Source organism: Falco rusticolus, chromosome Z (genome assembly GCF_015220075.1).
Source record: "Falco rusticolus isolate bFalRus1 chromosome Z, bFalRus1.pri, whole genome shotgun sequence".
NCBI lineage: Eukaryota > Metazoa > Chordata > Aves > Falconiformes > Falconidae > Falco > Falco rusticolus.
In genome coordinates, this window is record NC_051210.1 from 70,923,127 (window position 1) to 70,936,121 (window position 12,995).

At 35.8% G+C, this 12,995-nt stretch overlaps 1 protein-coding gene across 7 annotated transcripts in view; it reads right to left on the reverse strand.

Moving 5' to 3' along the window:
• The window catches only part of NIPBL (NIPBL cohesin loading factor), a 152,875-nt gene that overhangs the window by 97,702 nt on the left and 42,178 nt on the right, over positions 1-12,995 (reverse strand). For all 7 annotated transcript variants that reach the window (XM_037372864.1, XM_037372863.1, XM_037372859.1 and 4 more), the window contains 3 exons: positions 5,831-5,974; positions 2,898-3,063; positions 1,600-1,730 (listed from right to left, as the gene is read on the reverse strand). In XM_037372864.1, the coding sequence (XP_037228761.1) occupies positions 1,600-1,730; positions 2,898-3,063; positions 5,831-5,894 (361 nt within the window). In that variant the 5' untranslated portion in view covers positions 5,895-5,974. The remainder of the gene's footprint in view (positions 1-1,599; positions 1,731-2,897; positions 3,064-5,830; positions 5,975-12,995) is intronic.

Consider the following 12,995-nt stretch of genomic DNA (forward strand, 5'->3'; position numbering starts at 1 on the left):
TCTTCCCCCTTTCTTTCCAGTTTTCAGATTTCACACTTACACTGTAATACTTGTACTCATACAAGTATTCAGAATTATGTAAAATAAAATTAAATATTCAAGGGGGGGGTTAAAGTCTTACCTCTTTCGGTTTTCTAAAACCACTTTGTTAACTTTACTAAAATAACATCAACTATTCTTTTAAGTTTCACATTGAATTATTTTTTATTCTGTACTAATACCTTCCTTCAAGCATAAGCCAAAGCACATTTAAAGACTGAGGTGCTTTTATTTCATTGAAGATTACTCTTAACCTACTGAATCAAGCTGCAAAAGTGTTTTGTCTCTGTGAAGGACAGAATTAGTCAAAATTATGAAGAATTTAACTAGCTTTGTCTTCTTTCTTTCAAAAGCCTCTGCTGGAACAGATAATTTCAAAAACAATGCCTTTCTTTTGCATTGGCAAAAAATTATTTTACTCTACAAAATGGTGGAAAACTCATAATTCATGCATATGTTCTTTGTGGGACCACTCTGCAAACCAGCAGGACAGCCATAACTCTTCCCATAGCTGGAAAAATCACAATGTGCCGCAGCTACCACTAAACACTGGATCTGAAGGTTGTTTTCAGAACTTAAATTTCAGGATGTAAGTATCAATGAATTTACAAATATGTAGCACTGCCTTTCACATTTTCATTCCAGGAAACTTCTGTCTTCTTTCAAGGAACATTACATGTTTTGTCCTTAGCAAGTTCTTTTCAAACACTGTATGCCTTTTTACCCACTAGCCTAGGTGAATGAACCTAATAATTTTATTATTTTTACCCTCCAAAAACACCATACACTTCCTATCCCCTATGGAGTCCATTAACACTTCTATCTATATCTCTACAGTGCTAGCAAAGCTTTATCCTCACACTGTGGCAACTCTGGAAATTCTCCTGCTTGTTTCATAGCTTAGTGTTTAAAGAACATACATCAGGTTAAAGTCTCCAGACCTAAAAAAACTCGAATCTGTTCAATTAATCCTTTGCTTGGTCTCTCTCCTTCATCTTCGCTATCCTGCAGAATATGTCACTATAACTCAGAAGAGAATTAACTACCAAAACAGTAAAATCTGTAGGGCATCACAAATAGCTGAGACAAGGAATAACAGGGAGAAGCTGTTAAGTATGGTTCATTCAGCCTTGTTACTTACCCGGGAACTATTACGAACTACCACTGCAGTAACACCCTATAATCATACAGATCTTCAGTAAAATCAAGGCAAGTTTTTCCAACTTCAATTATTTCTTAAGACAAATATATAAACCTAGCCATAAAAAAATTCAAATAAAATTATTTTTAAATTAAGTCAAATCACTCATCCTAGAGATTAAACCTCGTAGTGAAATGAAACATTATTTACAAAAATACCTGGTAGAGTTTATTTTCATGCTTATTCTAATACAATCACTCTCTGAAGATGTCAAGATACACAGCTTTGTATCACTATCAAATATAAGGTAAAGGTATAAATATCAAAGTTGTGCTCCATATATATTTGTAGTTAGTATCAGTCCCTTAAACTTAAACAACAACATAAAATGCAATCAATGAATGATCAAAAATCCTTACCGCTTTGTACCCCGTATCTGTTTTGCATGCTTTTCTCCCTGAAAACATTAGGATTCCTTGCCAGGATAGCCTGCAGCAAGACTGGTATATCTCCCTCTGGATCATCACTGCCAAGGTTATCTTTCAACTCTCTGGAATTGTGGAAGTAAGCAAATAAAGAGGCAAATGCATTTTCAAATTATAAGAAACTATGATCAAGTAAAAAAAAAAATAAAACCAAAATCAAAAAAACAAAATCAAAATGAAAGAAGACAATTTGCTGTTAAAATACAGAAAAAAACAAGTCTGCAAAGCACTGTTCCCTGCCTCTGTATTTTTTTCCCCCTCTCTTCTCTAAAGAATGGCAATAGAAGTATTCTTACCAGTCTTCAAAATTATTTTCTCTTAGTAAGCTCTTATATATATACATGGCTGTCAGTTTCAGACTATCATAATAAGTTTCTTATGCCAACTTTTGTATTATGATCTTCTCCACAAAAGAACATTCTGGCATAACAACAAGGAAGTATTACTGTAGGAGTGAAAATAACATGCATGAATGTATAACATTGAGGTTGCAGCCCAATGTTTTGGGCATCTTTTATTTCATAAAGAGAAACTGGCATCTTTGACAACACAGGTTTCCTTGTGAACCACAAAGAAAATTTAACAAATATTGCGTATGCATCCACGTTTTCACTTATTTTTTGCATTGAGGACTTCTAAAAGCTACCTTCCATTTGATCAAAACTATTGATTCGGACAATGTAGGAAAGAGACAGGGTTGTCAACATAAGACAATTCAAAGGACACGAGGGAAAAATTTAAAAAAAAAAAGAAGAAGAAGAAAAGAATTAAGAAAAAGAGAATACATTAGCATACTTGCTGGTTCAGTTCTTAAAGTATTTAAGTTCAATACTTAATCAGAAATGACATGGGTCTTACCAGGGTGTCTCAAAAAAAATTTTTTTCTGTAATACTGTGTATATAATTTGTCTATGCACATTACTAACCAAAGTGGACACAAATGAGTTTTGCACAGTTGAAACCATGAAATATGCACTGCCAACTAGCAAAACCAGAATAAGCAGATCCATAAAACACCACCCCCCAGTTATGCGTAAGTGTTGCCAGACAATTATTAACAACCTGCCTAAGACATTTCACTCCTGCTTATCAGTCATCTACTAAGCAAGCTTAATAAAAAGCCTTCATGTTCTAATTTCCAGATTCTCACAAACATCCTTCTCAATCCAGTTAATTTTGATTTCAAGGGATAAGGATGCTGATCTGATATAGCTGAAGTTCAAAATACATACATGTGATCTGTTGACACCTGATTGAGACTGTGGACGAGCTGTGAAACCAGATTTTCATCCCTGCAAGCCAGAAGGCAGTTCACCTCTTCAGCTATCCGTCCATTGAAAAGCAGGCTTTTTGTTGTTGTAGCAGGTAGAGGTGATGGAAGAGGCAGCTGGTTCAAAACTGTTATCAGAACACAGAAAGAAGTTCACAATCTTCTCACAAAACACAAGCTTACAAGTAGTTACAACTTCTTACTCCCTCATGTGATTAGGAAAACTTGATTACTACATTTAAAATATAGGGAGGATTTCTGGATTTTTTTTTTAATCATGAATGGTCACACACACACACAAGCTGGATTCTGCTTTAAAATAAAGCAGTCAAGTCCACAAGTTATACTATTATTTTACAAGTTTAACAGTGCTAAGGCAAGTATTAAGAATGAAAACGTATTTTAATTATTCCAGAATATTAAGTTATTTATTATGTTATGGCAGCTTTCTCATGGAGCCAAAAGTGTTGATAAAGAAAGGAAATGTACTTTTTTTTAGTTACCTGCAGTACTGTAAGTGTTTTTAGTTGCCTTGTAGTTGCCTGCAGTACTGTAAGTGCATTGAGCATACACTTCAAGTTTTCTACTCTGCTCTTCGTATTTAATTAGTGTTCTCACTTTGTATGGCCAGGGTAGATGAAAAAAAAAACACCCAAAAAGAAGCCCACCAAAAAACCAAACAACCAATTTAAGCCATAAATTAAATTCTCAGTTTATTCTTATTTTGTTGTGTTTATTTCTACGTAAGTCATCTTCTCAATAAAAGGCTAGTATCATTGGTTGGTATGATCACTAAAATGTCAATTCAGTCAATAGAGCTTTTCACAAATCTTAGTAAAAAGATGTAAGAAACACACTCATTGCAGCATTTCAATCAGATTATAAATGAGCACTCTGTAGTTTCAGAGGACATTCTTAGGTCTACAGACATAACACAGAACTGTACCATGTAAGAAGCTTTGACCAGATGATTGGCAGAGCTACACAGACAAGAGGAAAGTAGACCAGAAAAGGCCAAAAAGCTAGCTACATCGAAAATTCACTTTCCTGGGTCCATGAAAACATGGCGAGTCTAAACTTCAAGTTTGCAGGCCGATTACAGCTCTGAGATAAAGGTTTTAGCTGAACCATTAGAAATAACTTCAGGAAAAAAACAATGTAAGTGACATGCACCCTTTTTTTATTTTAAAATTATTTACTTAAAAAAAAGGGGGGGGGGGTGTGTGCCAGTATTTTCCCTCTATATAGTGTATATCATTACTGTATTTAGAAATTAATAGCAATTGAAATGTAACTGTGGAATAATTAAAACAGCTAGCTTTCATTATTTGCATCTGATTACGCTGAATGCACCAGAAACTTGAAAAATTAGCATGATCAGCAAAATATGTTTATTAAAAGTATAAATCCAGCTAGTTAACTAGCCTATTCTACTGCCTCCAGGCATTGTGTCCTCATGTTTTTACCACGACGGGTCTTGTCCATTCCAGTTCCTTTCTTTCACCCACAGAAAAATAAGCTAAAGCAGCTCAAGCCTTTCTCTTTCAGCTGCCCCTGAGTTTCCACAAACTACACAAACATGACAGAAAAAGAAGCAAATGCACCTAACACAAAGGCTAATCCCATCAAAGGCAGTTCAGCATTTCAAGTAACTTGCACCAGAAGTCTAGCCAGTGACTTCTAACAGTTTAGGTTTTTTGCTTTCTTCAGAACCTTACCTGCAAATACTTAATGAGGAAAACATGCCCATAGTCCAGAAACTTGTTACTTTCATCCTGATGGTCCATTATTAGACATATATAACGATATGCATATACACATCTAAATGCATAAGTAGCTTCTTCCAATTTGGTATTTCAGAAGATCAGAATGACATGAAGAGGTGGATTTTTTTCCTCCAATACATCTGCTTTCTTTACTGTAAGCAATTAAATTCAATTGCTGGCTATATAATTTCAGTGTCTCTTGGAAAGCCTCCAAATTTCAACAGTGTAATAATAAAAACAAGAGCTCGGAAGAAGCACCTGGGTCACTGAGTCCAATTATCCTCAGACTAACAACAGAGCTATAAACTCTTTCTTACACTTCATAAACAAGATGCATCTTTATCCAACTGCTCTCATTGCAATGGTTGTTCTAGGATCTCATTATAGTAATACTAAATCTCTTAGTGTTCACTAGAATTTTATTTTTGGTCACATTATATTTAACCATTTGGTTATGTGCCAGTATCAGCTTTTAATTAAAATAGTTCTTTTCCTCTCCTCGCACTTTGTCTTCCTGTCATATTTAAAGACTGTACACACACCTCGTCTGCCCCTGTTGTAGGCTGAACAGCCAAGAAAACACTCATAGGTTCAGCTGCTTGTTCCCATTCTAGCAGCCATTCCTTGCATTTATTAAATAGAGCAACTTATTTGTACCTTGTACAAAATTAAGGAACTAGGTTTCCAGTATATTCAGCATATTCCACAACTCTCTTCAGTTAGGTGAGCATTAGTCTAATCCTCTCTCTCCCCCCCTCTTTTTTCAGTGAGGATGATGAGATGTATGTTTTAGAGAAGTATTTTATCGTTTATGTTTTTCTTTGTTTGTGGGGTAGCCAGATATACTACTGAATTATATTCTAAAACAATGAGTTCCTACGTTTTGGTTCATGTTTCATTAAGGCTTTTTTAACCTACATTTCATTTCATGTTTAAATTATCATGTGTTATTTGAAGACTTTCAAAATTCAATGACAAAATTAACACTTTTAATGCCAAATCTGATTTTAAACAGATTTATCTCTAAGAACCTCCAACATAAAACTATTTCTAGTATTTTTAAAATGCAGGTAATCACCAATGTGTAGAAAACAGCATACCAAAGACAAGGAAAAAGAAGAGTACTTACGGTCTGTAAGACTAGCAATCCCTGCAAGAGTAGTGATGGGAACATGAGGCATATCCCCATTCATCCTGAAGTTCTGGGATAGTAGTGCCTACACAGATATTTCAGATCAGGTGCCAGCTATCATTACTTCCCATTTCCCAAGCACTAAAAAAAAAAACCAAAACAAAACAAAAAAAACCAAAATGAAAATTCTGTTTACTTTTTTAGAATTTTAAGTTCAGCAACATAAATGGAACAGAGACCATACCCTTAGCTGCATACTAAGTAAATTTTGTCAAGAGTGGATAGAACATGTAGGTTTTAAATATCAAATGGCATTATGCAATCAAAACACAAGCTTCTGATCTCAAACACAAAGCCCTTCACCAAAAGAAGATGCAAGATAAGGCAATCAAAAGAAAATTTCCTCAGTTTACACAGTAACAACAAAAACTGGTAACAAAACTTCTGTTAGTTCATACTGCAGTGGGTAGGACTTAAAGTATAACCAGTTTAAGTAATTAGCTACTGTATTTTCTCCTCAGTTTTGCAGGAGGTGGTACTTTTCATACAAACAGCAGCTAGCAAAACCAAAATGAGTAATTTACAGATGCAAAAGTCCAGGAGTAAGCAAAGTGACAAATAAAAAATCTTAGTATATTTTATAAGTAGTAGCTATTTCAAAATAGATCTGAAAAATATCTCTTTAATATTAAACACGGTCTGGTCAAACTACTACCAGAAACCATGTCACTCCCTCCACAGAAGAAGAATAAAAACCCTAGCCACCACTGACCTAGCTCATTCACTTCCTGTAAAACACCACAGTTTATATTCAACTACTGAAAAAGTAATTTCTTCACTCAGTTTTCACTAACTACACAGATACCAACTGTAAGAAAGTCCACACTGCTAAAAAGAAAAGAAAAATTCAACTTCAGTTCTAAACCAACAAAAATTTACAAAGATCACACATTAGAATCCACTGTTATACTAATGAAACGACAAAAATAGACCATGGTGTTTTCTGAAGACAAACAAAATAAATTAAAGGAATTTTGTATATATGCAGCTACTTATTACAGACAGGCACTTATGTTAACAGTTTAGGAAATAGTAAAAAGACTTCTTTGGTAAACATTTATGTTACCTACTGAAGATACTGAAATAATGATTTGCTTACGCTTACTTTACAGGCCAATATTTTTGAAAATTACACATATAATACATACAACCCAAAACATCACTGTCACTTCCTTAGTCATTTTCATCCCATTCTTTCTTGTGCCACAGCAATGGCAATATGTAAGACACCACTGCTAACAAATAAGCATAGATTCCAAGCAAGACAAGGAAACTGAATGTTGTCGTTCCTGTTCAATGCTTCTATGAGCCACTGAAGTTAACTTTTCAAAGTTTCCTTGTCTACACACAACTGAATTCTTTGAAAAAAATACCAACACTGAGGTTAAACAGAACTGACAATGAGTTGACTTCCTCTGCTGCACCTGCCACAGTCTCATTCTCACCACTAAATTACCTTTGTTTATTAAAAATATAGTACATTACAGGTACAGAAATCTAGTTAAGGAAACTGCTACGGATAGATATTCTCTGTGGTTTTCTTTTTTAATTCAGGGAGAAAACAGCCTTCAAAAACCCAGAGCATTTTCACGTATTATGCCATACTCAAGGTGGGTTTTTTTTCCCAAACGAATACCAATATACACAGAATTTCAGTGGTTCCTTAGTTCCATAAATAAGCAGTTCTTTAAAATAGGAAGAAAAAAAAAAGGGGGGGGGGGGGGGGGGGGGGGGGGAGGCAACCTAACTTTTCCCACTACTCAGCCTGCAACAGCAAACACAAAGGAGCTAACACTTTTAGATTTTAATTTTTCACTGACCGGTTAGTAATTAAAGAAATTAAAGAACACCTTTCATGCACAAATTATACGTAAAATAACAAGGTCTTGCCTAATGATCTCCTCTCTTGTCTGAAACTGCATCAAAACTGACTTAAGCCACATTACTAATCAGGATTATTGGAAATGCTGTATGTAAGAGAAACAACAAAAAACAAGGAAAATAAAATCTTTTCACTTTCCCTTCCTGATCACCTGGGAAAGCTGTAAACATCAAAAGCTGTCACTACTAATTCAAGTTCTTTCCTGGAATTGCTGCTACAGTAATTAAATTATACAGATATTCAATGGGAAAAATTTCTCCAAACCCAGATATTTAAATTAGAATCCTTCTCCACAAATACATACAAAACCTCAACTGGCAAGATCCAGACCTGACATTGGAGCAAGTGGAGCCAGAATGGTCGGGGTAAGAGTAAACTTTCTTTGTAGGAGAGTAGAAGGGGGTGGTTTGTTTAGGTAACAAAGCAAAGGTCAAGAGGGGATGTGGTTGCTCTCTCTAAGGCTGTCAAAGACGGCTACAAAGGAAGAATGTTTCAGGGCAATGCTAACACAACAATAAATGCGGGCATGAATGCAAGCAAGAAGAAAACAAGAACAGAGCTTCTCACCATCAGAGCTGCCACTTTCTGGAATAGCCTTCTGTTAGGAGCAGTAGAGACAAACACCACCATTACTTTAAAGATGGATCATACAGATGTTACAGAAGGGACAGGATGTGCTAGCCTGCACCAGCTGGGAACTCAGCAGAGCAATTCAAGAAATGAGTCTCAAACTACAAAGTTTTTGTAAGTATGATGATGTGAGTAAACAGATGAGAGTAAATAGAAGACAAAAGAGATCAAGTGATGGGATTAGTTTATACAACAAACACAATATGAAGAAACCACATAGGAATATCTGGGTCCAAGTATTACATCTGTTGTGTTGAGAGCAAAACTGCGTCTGTTACAGAACTGGCAATTCCAGAACTCGTGACTGAGATCCAGTGAAACTAGAACTAAAATTTGATGTCACTGAGAACATTAATAAACTCATTCATTTAAAGAATTTTAAATATCAAGCAGTTGTGGAAAAAAACTGACAGCTCTAGACGAAAAAGGATTTTTCATACAAAACATCAGAACAGCATGCAACAATTCCTGGCTTAATTGACAGACAAGTTTTTTTGGGGGGTCCATTCTCCAGCTGTAACAGGAATTAAAGGTACTACATTGTAGTAGCTCATAATTAGTCAAAAAGGATCAACGTTTTCCAATATTTAGAAAACAAAATTGTTAGTTATATTAACTGAAGTAAGGAAATCAAAGAACTGTTGCATTGGGAAGTTTTTAAACAATGCATCAGAGTGTAGTGTAGCAGTTCAAACAGAGAAGTAGAAATCCACATTACATATATCCAAATGAGGTTCTTGCATATTCAGTACATATATATTCAGGTTCTTGCTTCTTTATAAGAAACACCAGCTACTATAAAAGATGTTTTCATGGAGGAAGAAACTACAGTGCACAAAGGATATGATACAAAGAAACTCTCAGTGAAATGAAAACAGTGAAATGGCAGCATATAATGAGAACAATCTACGAAAAAGCTACCATCATCATACACAATACCAAAATTAAGCCAAACCAAGACAGTAGGGAAAGTGATACTTAAAAAGTTTATGCTAGTAACATTTAAAATGCTACTTCTGTATGTTACCCTCTTCCCTTTTTTTTTTGTCACTTACGTATATTCTTCTTTACTGCTTACTAATACTGCAAGTAAAGTTCCTGTCAAAATGTTACATTTAAATTGTTGGGGGTTTGGTGCTTTTGGGTTTTGTTTTGTTCATTTTTTTTCTTTTTGTTTGGGTTGGTTTTTTTAAGTAGAAAGTAAGTATGTGGTTGGAAGAAGTCCATAACATGGACACAGAAAGTACTCACTGCTTCAGTGGCAGAAGGTTTGGGCTCTATCATGCAGACCCTCTCTACAACTCTCTATATAGTCTGCATTTCTCACCATGGTACTGGATTATGGCCACAGTGGCAATCCAACATGAAACAAGCCTACCTCTTTAAAAAGAATGAAAGAATTACACACGGGTAAAATTAAAGGAGGAAGAGAGGATGAAAGTTGTGAACAATTTTGGTAAAGAGGAAGTGACCATCTGTCTGAAGACAGACCTCAACCAGGGAAGTGAGGGGGGGAAAAAAAAGCCAAACAAAGGATTACCCCACAAAAAAATTTCAAGAAAAAGGAAACAAGCTGAAATTGTATTTTTTCAGGTATTGCAGCATTTGACTATCAACGAAATGAAGAAAGGATTTTGACACTGGTTACCATACAAAGGTTCAAGCTCTGCACTTACGAAACATTCCTCTTTGCTGAAAAACGTTCTTCTCTCCTTAACAAAAATACTAGTTTTTTCCACAGCTTAGCTATGTGCACGCACGAGAATGGTGGAATACAAAATAAAGAGGAAAATCTGTTTATATGCAGTAATACAAAGGCTACTACTACTCAGCAGTAATGCAAAGATAAGTAAACAACCTCAGTGTTCAGAAATTTCCTACACAGGTTTAAACATTTCATTCCCATACTCCAGGGTATCCTTTAACTTATTATATCATTGGATTTAAAAAATACCTTACATATGACTGACATTTCTGAGAAGAAGATCAGAGACAAAAATTAGGTGGATTGAAATTAAATTTTTTAGAAGTGCTATGGTTATTAGATCTCCCTATTTTTCTTTTTTTAAAGCATTCAACTGAATAGAATAATTTAAATACTGTTATGTTTTATTTAGTTTAGATTATGAAATCTTTATTTAGAATGAAAATACTTTAAAAAGTGGGTTTCATTGCTTATATATTGAGTAGCATTGTACGATGTAACTGCAGTGCGATGATCAAAGCTCATTTCTGCAGCTGCACACTCAAACTAAACTAGTACAACTCATGTATTAGCTATTTTATAATTTAGGTGAGCAGCGGACTTTTTTCTTTTAGATCAGCAAACACGCTATTAGAAATTTAAGAAGCCCTGCCTCACAGACAGTTTCAAACTTCCACATTTTGCAATAAACTACTTTTCTTGTCAGTTACTACATCAATCTCAGTTAATTATCAGTTCATAAACTGTCCATAAAAAAAAAAAAATCACTTAAAGAATGAGGGAGAGAGTCAAAATGAGAGTGAATGAATATCCTCGAGCTCTCATTCAAATAAGATACCGTAACTGAGGTACATCTCACAGATTATCCACAAGAGGGCAGATTTCTGGTTTCCATACCAGAGCTACAGTTGGACACAGCAACCGCAAGTTTCTAGAACCAAATGCTTCAAAAACACTTTTAAAATTCCTAAGGAAGTAGATACAGTTGCCAAAACATAGTCCGACAGTTAAGTACCGGGGGCAGCATACACGTTTATTCCTAATACTAAGCTTCTTAACACTAATTCAATCTCAGAAAAAGTACTGGAAGTGAACATCAGCATTTATAAAACCAGTAAATTCACCAATGTACAGAATAGTTTCACCTTCTACATTAATGGATATAAAGAAATTAAGTTTGAAGACACAGTTACAGAAATCTTAGAAGCAGAATACCAGATAGAATTTAGTATACTGGTGAAATCTGTTTGGTTCATAAAATGATCAGCCAGCAAAATCAGCAAGGCTGACAAAGCAAGTGAAAAATTCAAAGGTTTGGGATATAAATTACCAAGTACAATTTCTAAACTAGTATTAGCATAATGTGTTTTTCTAACACTATTCCAATACTAAGTGCTCAGTTCACTACGAACTACAACTGTCAGAAAAGAAACCTTAGTGAAAAGTACTAATCTAGGCCAATTTTAAGTTGCTGCTGAATATAAAGTAGCGTTTACAAAAAAAAACGTAGAGCCACCATCTTCTTCCTCTGTGGCTACTGCCACATTCCTTTGGTCTTTTCTGTTTTACTCAACAATGACACTGAAGCTTCTGCTGCCAACGTGGTAATAGTGCCAGGGATGCCACGGTAAATGGCAAGAGCACTCCACCCTCACGGGACCCCACCTGGACTGGAGCTCCCAATATAAAAAGGATGTGGACTTGTTGAGACAGGTCCAGAGGAGGGCCACAAAGACTATCAGGGGGCTGGAGCACCTGTCCTATGAAGACAGGCCGAGAGGGTGGGGTTGTTCAGCCTGGAGAAGAGAAGGCTCCAGGACAACCTTCTAGCAGCCTTCCAGTACCTAAAGGGGGCTTGTAAGAAAGATGTAGGCAGACTTTTTCGCAGGTCCTGTAGTAACATAGCAAGGGGTAATGTTTTTAAACTGGAAGAGGGTAGATTTAGATTAGATATTAGGAAGAAATGCTTTACTGTGAGGGTGGTGAGGCACTGGCACAGGCTGCCCAGAGAAGCTGTGGATGCCCCATCCCTGGCGGTGTTCAAGGCCAGGCTGGATGGGGATTTGGGCAACCTGGGCTGGTGGAAGGTGTCCCTGCCCGTGGCAGGGGGGTTGGAACTAGAAGATCTTCAAGGTACCTTCCAATCCAAACCATTCTATGATTGAGGAATAGGCAACAAGATGAGTATTAGGGCAACGGGAGTAACATATCACAGGTCAATAATAGTTCCAATATAAAAAGGCAGTAAGGTGCTTTTGAAATGCAATAGATTAAATGTGTTTATACAGAGTTTTATGTTGGTGTTTACTGTGGCTTCTAAAGAAATGTTATACTTGTGCATCTGTTTTCTTAGTGCTTTTTAAAGAAGCTTGGAGCGATTTTAATTGTTTTTAGAAGTCAAGAAAAGAGCCAAAAACTTGTGACTGGAAGATTTGTGCAAAATCGGCTGCTGCCTCAACAGGTTTACTTCTTCCAAGGTTTTTTTTAATAAAAGGTTATGAATCATCAGAGAAGGTCCAAGGACAGAAATGCAAGGTTAAAAATCGGAAAAGACTCCTGAATAAAACAGATTTTGGTTCAGTGTTTAGTCCCTAATTTTTAGCCTGGTTAAGACTCAACCTAATAAAAGAATGAAAAGTCTTTTAAGATACAAATAAATGTCAGTACGCAACCGTGTTTAGAAAAGGGCAGCACTACTACCACCTAACATAAATAACACATTGAAAAGTTGAAAAAAACCCAGCTGCTACTTCCTCTCTCTTAACTGTCACAAGCATTTTGTGAAAAAAAATGTTGCAACCTAAAGCGTTCTCCATTTGACAAAGCTAACGTAAGAAGCCCTTTTAGTTGCTCTTGCTCTTCTACACATCTCTTAGCTATTTTCT